General features: G+C 51.9%; 1 protein-coding gene across 2 annotated transcripts; it reads right to left on the bottom strand.

The window, feature by feature from the left end:
• Window positions 1-3,815: 3,815 nt before the first annotated feature.
• On the bottom strand, window positions 3,816-9,208 carry MYCN (MYCN proto-oncogene, bHLH transcription factor). 2 transcript variants are annotated; one of them, XM_036881832.2, is made up of 3 exons: window positions 8,781-8,921; window positions 6,682-7,576; window positions 3,816-4,472 (listed from the first exon to the last, which is right to left on the bottom strand). In XM_036881832.2, exons 2-3 carry the CDS (start codon window positions 7,457-7,459, stop codon window positions 3,871-3,873), a joined length of 1,380 nt encoding a protein of 459 aa, XP_036737727.2. In that variant the 5' UTR covers window positions 7,460-7,576; window positions 8,781-8,921; the 3' UTR covers window positions 3,816-3,870. The 2 variants fall into 2 exon arrangements, with proteins under 2 accessions (XP_036737727.2, XP_036737728.2); XM_036881833.2 differs by lacking the exon at window positions 6,682-7,576 and having other exon boundaries at window positions 8,781-9,208.
• Between the last annotated feature and the right edge of the window lie 1,776 nt (window positions 9,209-10,984).

Consider the following 10,984-nt stretch of genomic DNA (forward strand, 5'->3'; position numbering starts at 1 on the left):
GCCTGTGGTAGACCAGCAAACCAACTTCCTCCAACAGAGAGCTGCCAGCTGGGAGCCTGAGGGTGCAGAGCCTCACTCAGCCCTGGGACCCTTCACATGCTTTGCCTTGACAGTCCACATCAGCCGCCCCCACTCTCCTCCAGTCCCTCCGGCTCCCCTGCCTTCCGTACAAGGCCTTAACTCCCTTTCCGACTGTGTGGGCTTCCCAAAGACAGGCCTCCACACGCACTCACCTTCACTTACAGCAGTTACAACTGGACATTCATTTATGTCTAATAGATGTGTTTCCCCCTCTGTATTAGCCTGGGAGCTTGTGAACCCAGGTTGGCAGGACACACATACTTAAAGGAAATCTGCCCCCACCTGGTCCTCACCCTGATCCTTCCTCCGCTGCCTGTTTGGCTGCCAGCCATTCTGACAGCATCTGCCAAGGTCCTGTCAGCTATCAGTCACCAGGCCTTCGGGGTTGAAAAATCAGGTGAATGAATGGCATGCTGTGCCGGCTTCAGGGGACCTCATGGTGTAGGAAACCTGGGGGGCAATTAAGACAGCTTGTCCATCTGCACAGGTGATAGAGGTTCACAACAGTTGGAAAATGTCCACATGGGGATACAAGTAAGGCTTCTTGAATGAGATGACATTGGGTTTGCCATTCAAGGTTGAAATGAACTTCAATAAACAGAAACTCAATAACCCGAGGGAATGCAGTGAAACAAGTCAGAGGTGAGAAGGCTCGACAGTGGCTGGAGGAGCTGGAATGAGGAGCACCCAGGGAGGGGCGAGGGGTGCTGGAGCCGGTGAGCTGGTGAGCCAGGTACAAGCAGCCTCACATCAAGCTGGATTTGCACTTTATCCTGTAAGTGTTGGGAACTACTGGAAGTTTTCACACTGGGTCAGTTTAGATGACTATGGACACATTTTATAGGTGGGTGAATGAGCCAAAGATAGGAGGCCACAGTGTGAGCAGCAGGAAAGCTAATCCACGGAAAGAACACTGAGCTGATCATCAGGAGACCAGACTCCAGTCCCACATTCCTCCACTAACGGGATCCCATGACCCATTCCATGAAATGAAGTGATTCAATAAGCTGTTCTCTACACACCATCTAAATCCTATGATTTATTGATTTGATGTAGAGCAGTTCCTGTCTCGAAACTGCTTTTGGTATGCAGAGATGGTTTCTCAGGTGATTCGAACAAGTCGTTCAATTCTTCTGTGACTATAGCAATTACCTTATAGGTAATTGCAGAGCTAAACAGGGTGACACTTTTCCTCAGCTTGGCCAAGAAAAGCAAATAAGGTCTTTCACTTCAGTTTTAATATTTCAATATATATTTTTAATCCACCAAATGCAGAAAGTTCTCTTTAACGTAACAACATGAACATTTTTTTAAAAAGGCATCATAGACATTTAGAAGAGAGAATGGACACTAGATATTAGAATGAGAGCATGGAATTTGGCTGAGCTTCCTAGTGGCCAGAGCAAAAACAGAGCCTGGTAGGAAGCAGCTCAGGGCCTTTTATCTCAACCATATTTCTCCTCCATGGCTAGAGTTTCATCTTTTCTGAAATATTCAGGTAGGTTTTTATGGGGACCATAGAGAAATTGGGATGAATGAACTGAAAGATTAATTACTCTAAGGTCATTTAACTTTCTTTGGGTTTATGGGTACAAAAAAAAAAAGGTGCAGAGGCTGCAGTGACTTGGGGCCTATAAAATGTGAATGAACAGGAAGGCTTTTTAAACGACAATTCCAAAGGGACTTTCAAAGAAGAATCAGTACTATCTAGCATGGGGATGGAAGCAAGTAGAGGGATTAAAGAGGATTTTACCCCTTACTTTCAGCAGTGTCAGAAATGTTCATGGCAGTACCACCCACTGCATAGCTCTAGGACAAGCGTCTGTAACTGGGATAAGGACCTTATGTTCAAATCTTCCACTGGCCTTTATAAAATGATGAAAGCATAGAGACCCACATAGCCTAGGTTCTCCCATCTCTGTCCCTTACAGTCTGTGGCTAAACAAGCAAAACCCTTTCTCGTCCCTAGACTTGTGCACTTCCAAGCAAAGCAGATCTTTTTCAGTTTAGAGCTAAAAATCTGGTATGAACGAACCTTGGAGAATTAACAGAATACCACCTTTCACCCAAAAAAGAAACAGGTTACTCTTGGTTTTCAGTTCTGAGAAACTGAATGCCTCACAAGCCAAGGATATCACTACTTCCTATCAGGGAATCTCTCAGAAATGCCTTCCTAGCAAATCATGCCTCCTTCCAACCTGTTGACCCTGGCTCCGTCCTCCAGAACTTGCAAAGGGTAATCCTACTTCCACAGGGCCACCCAAACACCTGAATGACAGCTGCAGAAAACAGGCAAGAGCTACAATATACCCGTGAATCTCCTGAAGGGACATGGCATGTGACCTGGGCCACACAGCTGACACTTCATCAGTTACTTTTGTGCTTCAGGTTGAGAGCTCCTGGAGGGGAGGGGCCAACCTCATCTAATTATTCTGCAACAATGCCTAAAGTTGAAGAATGCATTTTCCTCTACACCCTGCATCACGATGCTGTCTGCCAATAGGACAAGCACAACACCAATCACAGCCAAGTTACACAACCCTGCCAACATCTTATTCCTCTCATCCTTAAGTGTTGACCAAGTCTGGTGTCACAGCTTAATTTCATTAAACATCCAAAATATCTGAAAGTGCTTTGTGAACTACTAGATGCTATTATTATGCAGTCACTAGTAACAACATCTCTGTTAGGTGTAACCTGGGAGAAATGCCTTAACTTTCCTAAACTTGTGCCATGTTCCCTCTATCCCAAGTGGGGACAATGGCCTCCCCCCAACCACTACTGCAAAGACAGGGCTATCTGTGGAAACTTAACCTCCTTCTATAAAAAAAGTACTACATAAGGGATAGAGTTTAACTAAATGCTATTAAGGAAAAAAAAGTTGCATCATTTAACTGCTATTTATTTTCATAAACATGAGGTATTTCAAAGTGCTATAAGATGCAGCACTAAATATATACATTTTGAAGAAATTAAACACAGAACTTTGCATTTACCCAGTTCTATGCACCAAACATGAACAAATACATTAACAGGAAGAAACAGGCTAGGAAAAAGGCATATATATATAGTAAATTTCTTTACAAAAGTTTCTTAGTTCAAAAAGTGATAAAGTAATATCTACTCAAAACTTTCACAACTCATTTTCATACGAAAATATAAGTATCAAATTTAGTTATGTATCAGCATCATACTAAAGTATACAGGCAGTGTAAGAATTAGTACAGTACATAACAGAGATTAACAATATATTTGTATACAAAACATGCTCCTCAAACATTGAGGTATTACAGTACTTAGGTATGAACTTCCAGTCGAATACTGGCCGCAAAAGCCACCTCTCATTACCCAGGACGTATACAAAAGGCGGGCGTGTCAATGGTATTTACAGAAATGTTCCCCAGGGGTATCAAATGGCCAACCCCCTTTACGTGGCATCTGCTGGAACTTAAGCACCATTTTAAAAAGAAGGAATGACTTTCTGTTGTCTGGAAACTTGGAACAAACAAGGTGACTTCAACAGTCCCAGAGGCTCCCAATGGTCACAAACTTCAACCATGGTCTCAGAGGTGACGTGGAGGACCCAAGGGCCACCCAGCGTCCCACACACAGGCCCTCTCCCAAGCTCCTGGCAGGACCCGACGTGTTCTGCTCCCCACCCAGATCCAAAGTCGACAGGGGACCAATTTGAAAGTAAACCAACATTCTTAATGTCAACACAACGTTTGCTTAAAAAAAAAAAAATCAAAATGTGCAAAGTGGCAGTGACTGTCCCATTCCGAGAGACGTTTAGCAAGTCCGAGTGTGTTCGATTTTCTTTAGTAACTGTTGCTGTCTTGCCTGCAACTTCTCCTTCTCCAGCAAAAGCTGGTGCTCCTCGGCCTGAAGGGAGTGGACGTACTCGGTGGCCTTTTTCAAAATGACCACCTTGGCGGCCTTCTCGTTCTTCACCAGCTCTGGCACATGGTCCCTGAGCGTGAGGAAGCTGGACCGCAGGTCATTGCGGCGCTGGCGCTCCAGGATGTTGTGGTTCCGGCGGCGCTCGCTGTCCTCCGAGTCAGAGTTGCGGGGGCTCAAGCTCTTAGCCTTTGGGGGTATGACACTCTTGAGGGGGCGCGGGGATGCCTCACTCTTCATCTTCTTCTGGGGTGGCACGTCCTCGCTCTCCACGTAGGGCGACGGGGCGGCGTAGTTGTGCTGCTGATGGACCGGGACGCAGCGTTTGAGGATCAGCTCACCGGGTGCGGCCCGCCCCGGGCCCAGGGCCGCATTCTTGGGGCGCACAGTGATGGTGAAGGTGGTGACCGCCTTGCTGGAGGAGGACCGCCGCTTCTCCACCGTCACCACATCGATTTCCTCCTCTTCATCTTCCTCCTCCTCATCGTCATCATCTTTGAAAACAAGATGGCACCATCGGTTATTCTCATCGTGAGACACTATGATGACTTAAACTCTTATCTATCCGCAGTTTCTCACAGCAGGCCCTGGTAGAATGTTCTCTTATTACGGATCTATCCACAAAGATTGGGCAGAATTGCGTTTTAGGTCTCTTTAAATATATCTGGAAATAACTTTTTCCTTCCCTACATTCCTACAACTTACAGCCTCTATTCCGACATCAGCAGGTGTTAGGAATATAAAGAACCTGGTTTGGGGATGAGACAGGACCTTGGGTCCATCACTCCAGCTGTGTGATCCCTGGGCCAGTTACTTCACCTTTCTCAGCCTCAGTTTCTGCAGCTGTTCAATGGGGATTATAACATTGTGCATTCTAGAGTAGGACAGATAACATGGTGCAGAGCTGGGCCTCTCCACAGATGCTCAGTAAACGGTAGGCCTTTATTTTTATTATCACTAGGCTACCCCACAGATTATTTATATTTCTACCTCTATAATTTGGAATTGAGGCTCATTTTAAGGGCAGTTTACACATGGGTAATTTTATTTTTAAATCCCTAAACAAGCTTAAAGAACACTTTAACTATGGAAGAAAAATAACTTTTCTACTATGAACCTGAATTCTACATAGCGAACAGCTTTTCATGTAACAAAGATCAAACCTTAACAATGTTGTTAACCCACAGGAGCTGTAAACCTAAAAAATGGGGGCGCCTCTTTCCCAAGTCACCAATAATAACGGCAAGAAAAGCACCATGCGTGCCCTTTTCTCCATCTCCTCCTTTACACTACCACAGGGGACAGAAAATAATTGTTCAAAATGCAAGCATGAAAATCAAAACACATCTTCTGCTTGATCTGAAGGGGACCAGAAAGCTGAACAATTGTGGGATTTGTTCTAAAGCCGAAATGTGAGGCTGTTCCAGTCTGTGGGTCCCTTTAAGCCAATGTTTTGGTTTTCTGCCAAGAAGACAGCTGTTGGAAGGAAGTGCTTCCTCACCGAAAGCTGTCAAGGCACAGACATTAAAGAGACAGACCCATTTCAAACCGGAGGGTTATCACCAAGTTTCCTTCCAGGAGCCTCAGATGAATGGGTCCTCAGCCCTGAAGGAAAATTTGGCATTTTATCCACCTGCATTTTGAAAACACTGGTTTTCAAGGCCCAAAGGGGCCCCAGCTCTCTACGCAAGGGCAGAGACTACTCAAGTATTTGGATAGAGTTCTTTACCTCCAGAGTCCCAGGTAGAGTATTGGTTTAGCCCTACTCTTCAGTTTCAGACAGACATAGGCACACAATAGAACCAGTCAATGAGTTCTTCCAGGATGTGTTCATTCCTGGGGAGCCTTGGTTAGGTCCCCACCCTCACCTTGAAGGACCCTGGGTCAGAAACACAACTCAGATCTGAAATTAGTCCTGGAATTCTGGCCAGAAGACAAAATTGGCCCCAGTTCTCACTGCACACTGTAGAGAGGCGGCCCCTTGAGAATGTACACAACCGGGGTTGTACTTGAGGCCAGCTGCTGAATGGAGGGAGGGAGAGAGGGCCCACCACCCCCAGGCTTTCAGATCCTTGGTTTGCCTGCTGGCCAGCATATCGCCGCCTGCTGGCCACGGACCAGAAGCAAAGAGCCCACCACCCACTGAGGGAGGGGAAGGACTACCGTGTTTTGAAAATAAATAAATTAATAAAACTGGTACCAGCCATCTGTGCAACCTCCTCTTAACTTCCTGCACCCTGCATAGGATTTTGCACCGCCTTTGTGTTCTCTTTAGGTGTCTGACCTCCCCTGACCTGGGCGGCACAGGCCCTATTCCACCCTCGTGCTAACAGGTTTCAGCCCAGGCAATGCACTCAGCGGCCCCTAAACGCCCATCCGGCTTGAGTCCCCCAACTTGCCCTAATTTTCTTCCTTGGACTGCGCTGCAAGAGAGGTGGGGGACGGGGGGACGGCCAGTGGAGTCAGGCACCCGTCGAGGGTGAAGAACATCCGGAAGGTGAGGCTTTGGAGCCCGCTCGTTAGCGGCTCTCTCTCTCTCTCTCCTCCTGACCCCGGGGATCAGCTTGAAGGGAACCGGACCGGTCAGCCTCCAGCACAACCTCTAAAATACTCCTCGCAAAGCCAAACCCGTAAACAGTAACAAAGGAGGGGCGACCCCCCTCCTCCACTACCCCAGGGAGGCAGTCGGACCCCGGCACCTACCTGAGTCGCTCAGGGTGTCCTCTCCGGAGGTGCTGAGGGCCTTGTGGTCACCGCCGATGGCCGGGCGGCCGCTGGGGCGCGGAGGAGCGGCCACTGGGGCGCCGGCCGGGGCCGCTGCACTCACTCCGGAGGCGACCGCAGCGCCCGCTGCCGGAGCGACGGCCGGCGCGGGATCGCGCTTGTTCACCGGGAAGGGAAAGACCACGGCGGGATCCACGCACTCCGCGGCGGGGTGGGCGAGCTCGGTGGGCAGGGCGGCTCCGGCACGACCCGTCCCCGCAGCAGCGCCGTGCGAGCGGCCCGCAGGGCTGGTGGCGCCCGCTCCCGGGGCAGGGGCTGCGGGGCCGGCGGCCGGTGCCCCGCGGCCGTGTTGCAGCTTCTCGCTCACCGCACGTTCCAGCTTCTCTCGGGCCGAGAAGCCGCTCCACATGCAGTCCTGAAGGATGACCGGGTTGGGGGTGAGGCCGCCCAAGCCCCCCAGGCCGAACGCGTCCTCCTCGGCCGGGTTGCCCCACAGATCGGCCTCGGGCAGCAGCATCTCGGTGGCCCAGTTCGGGGGCTCCGGACTGTGCTCCGGGAAGGCACGGCTGGGCGACAGCGGGGGCGTGGGCAGCAGCTCAAACTTCTTCCAGATGTCCTCCCCCGGGGGCGTCGAGTCGGGGCCGCCGAAGTAGAAGTCGTCTTCGTCCGGGTAGAAGCAGGGCTGCAGTGAGTCAAACTCCAGGTCTGGGTTCTTGCAGATCATCCCCGGCATGGTGGACGTTGTGCAGCTCGGCATCGGCTCGCCTCCTGGCCGGCGAATGAAGGCTTCTTTCCGCCCCGCTTGTTTTAGTTCGGGGGGTGCTTCCTTCCCGTGGGGGGCGCGGAGGGCGGGGGCCCGCGCCAACCTCCGACACTGCAACCGACAGACACACCAGGAGAAGGGTTGGCAAGAGGTGACGAATGGGGGGACAGGCAGTGGGCGCCCCCTCTAACCCCGTTCCTCAATCTCTCTTCCAAACACCCCCACTCCGCCCTGCGCTCCAGAAGGTGGAAGAAGTTGTCTCCTGCTCTCTCCCTCCCTCCTTTTGTGTACAAGCTGTCTACGGCGGGTGGGGGGGTGGCTTGCAGATGCGGGGGGTGGCGGCGTGGCTCGGCAACTTTGGAAACTGCCATTTCATTCACACAAGGCACTGCCTGGGGGAGGGGTCTGTTCCAAGGCTGCAGAATGCTACCTCTTACCAGCTCACCGACAGCCCCAGTTGCACCAATGTATGGCCAGCTGTTCCAACCAAGCCCAGGCTCCAACCCAGATACCAGACAGAAGATTTGGAGTGCTCTCAACCTCAACCCCCCCTGCTTTGTAGAATTGCAACCTTGGGAGTGCAAAAGACAGCAGGGGGTTAGGAAACTTTGCAAATGGCAAAAGCCTTTCTCTTGACCCAGACCAACGACCAAATCCACTACCTTCCTCACCCCCCGAATTTGAGTAGAGGCCTCTCAGCATTCGCCCGCTGCAAGGAAAGTCCTGCCAATAGCTTATTCTGAACCTCTGTAACCCCACCCCCGCTCTTCCAAAGCCCCAACAAGGTCCTCTTCCTGGGAGGGGGACAACCTAAACCCCAGTTCTGGGAAATGGTGCAGGGACGCCAGCACCAGGAGGGTCGGCGGGAGCGCCGCGTCTCCTCCGAGCTGGAGCAGTCGTGACCCAGATTACCACCGCCGCGGCCTCGCCCTATCTAAGCCGCTCTTCTTCCTTTGGGGACATCCCTTGGAGAAGAATCCCACCTTCTGGGTAGGGAAACACCCGCACCCGGTCAGCTGAAACAGACAAACGTTCTAGAGAAGGGGGAATTTCTTTTTGATGAAGCCATTACACCTCCCAGGGCAAAGGCTCTAAAAGGATTAGGGCGGGTCTCTTCCAGCTGGGGTGCCTTCGGGGGCTGGAGCTAGCTTTTCAGGGAAAACCCCTAGATGTTTTTGTTTCGGAAGCTGAAACAGTCCCCCCGGGGATATTCGGGCGCTCAGCTCGCTAAGCCGCGATCCCGTCCAGGGCTTGCCTTCCCGCCGCGCTGGCCGCTCCGGGGGCGCCGGGCAGTTGGCAATCCCCGGCTCCTTACCTCCCGCTGACTGCCGGGGATCCAGAGGCGATTCTGAGGGGGGGTCTTCGGGTGGTCTTGCGGGTGGTGGTCTTCGGGTGGCTGCAGTCTGTGCGCGTTTGCGCCTAGCTAGCGCTAGCTCGGCTCCAACCCAGTTCCCAGGAGCCCCCCGCATCCACCCAACGCGTCCAGACAGATGACTGTCACTGGCTGCGCTTTGAAGCTCGGGGGATATTATTAACTGAAAAATCTGACACACCCGGGGGGCGGGGAGAGAAGGGGGCTGCGGCACAGACAAGGGGGAGGGAGAAAAGCAGAGGCAAGAGGCTTTACACCGCCCTCTTGATTTCCATAAAAATCAGGGGAGGCGCCAAGGCTTTCGCGCCAAAAGCACTTGCTTTTCTTCTTTGCACAGAGGACGCTGCAAAACTGAGAAACCCGGGGTGTGCTCCTCCCTCGCCTTTAGACCCCCGGGCTTGTACCGGGTGCACTCAGTGAACCAGCTGCTCGCCGAGCGGTGCAATGCAGCACCCACCCTGCGGGCCTGGCAATTTCTTGGCATTAAAAAAAAAATTTACGGGGGGTGGGGGAGTTAGAGGGGAGAGGGAACGAGGCTCCAACCCAGCCCCCGCCTCGACTGCGTTTGTGCGGCTGAGCTCGAGGCCAACGTGAGCAAAGCGTCGCAGACGGACTTGCTCGTGTGTGATCTCGAAGGGAGGCTACACTGGGTGCAAAACGGTAGGAAGTGGACGCGCCCTTTTAGGAACAAGACCGCAGGATGTTTCTAGTTTTAAATTGAAAGGAGAGGGGCGCCCCCCTTGTTTGAAAATAAATAAATAACTGCGGACTGCGAGGGTGGCGCCGCGGTGGTTTCTTCGGCCGAAGGCGACACCTCGCGGAGACCCAGTAGAAAGCCGAGGTATTGGACCGCTTCTGGAGGCTGGAGTGGGGCCACCCCGTAGCTCCTCCGCCGACCCCGCGCCACTGTCAACCGGTCCTCGCTGCTGCTCGGGGACTGGCGGCTCCGCTCGGCTTCCGAAGGGAAGGGGCGTGTGAGATTCCCGTCGCTGCCCCCACGGGCCCCCAAATTAGCCTCTTCCAAGCTAGCATTTTCCGGAATTACGGGGAGGCCGACCGGGTTCACACAGACGTTGGAGCGTCACACCTGAAGCCCAAATTCGACTCAAAAACCTTGTCTCCAAATGGTTGGAGGCAAAAAGGAAAGCTGCTATCACTGCTTGGCCCCTTGACGCCTTCGTTTTCTCATTTGTACAGTTAGTCATTGTGCTTACCTCAGAGAGTTGTTCTGATAAGTTTTGAAATCTCTTTGAGAGAGTTTAGAACAGTGCGCGGCCCACAGTTAGGTGTGTCAGCTGTTATTGTCACTACCAACTCCTGGTAGATTCTTCGGGGAAACTGACACCCCCATCCGGCAGCATTTGCCGTCGCTCGGCCCACCGTCGCTATCAAGTCCTCACCTCACCGTGGTCAGCTCTCTTAACAGGAGTGTTTGCGGGACGGGGAGCAGGCAACTGCTCCTACCCTACAACTCCCCAGGAAAATCCGGGTTTCCCGGGCAGTCCCCTTCACAACCAGATTCAGAATGAGGTGGGATTTTGCCTTGAAAAACATTCCTCAGTTGGTTTGGGGGTAGGGGAACCTGGCACCCGGACTGGGGTGGAAAAGCTTCTCCACCTCCCTTCTCCCAAACTAGAAACGCCACGCATCCCCACCATTCACCTCAGCATTCAAACTAGTTACGGGTGAGGATGCCGAGGGTCGGGGGGTGGGGGCAGCCTGGAAAACGCTTGCATATTAGCATTTGTGAAGGCTCTTCCAGCGCTTATCCTGGATGCCTACATAATTCTTAGGAGAGAAGCAGATCCCCAGAGCTCTAGGAAGTGGCCTATGAATGAGGATGAGGTGCCTTTCCAAGCACCTTTATTATTATTATTTCCTTCACATATGTAAAACGCTTCACCTTTGCAAAAGCCTTTAACACCCCCACTTATGCTTTTCCCTAACCCTCTAATCTAAACCAAGCCCCGCTGCTGTAGCCTCTGCAAGCATCCTGTATTTTCCTTCGGAGCACTTACCTCCATTTGTAATTACATATGCCTGGGAGTATTTGTTTAATGCTTGCCTCCCGGGTGAGGCCGTGGAGAAACAGCCTTATGAGCTCCTGGAGTGGGCATGTCTGTTTTGTTGAGTTGGGGATCGTCAGA

The sequence above is a fragment of the Manis pentadactyla genome, chromosome 2 (genome assembly GCF_030020395.1).
Source record: "Manis pentadactyla isolate mManPen7 chromosome 2, mManPen7.hap1, whole genome shotgun sequence".
Lineage (NCBI taxonomy): Eukaryota > Metazoa > Chordata > Mammalia > Pholidota > Manidae > Manis > Manis pentadactyla.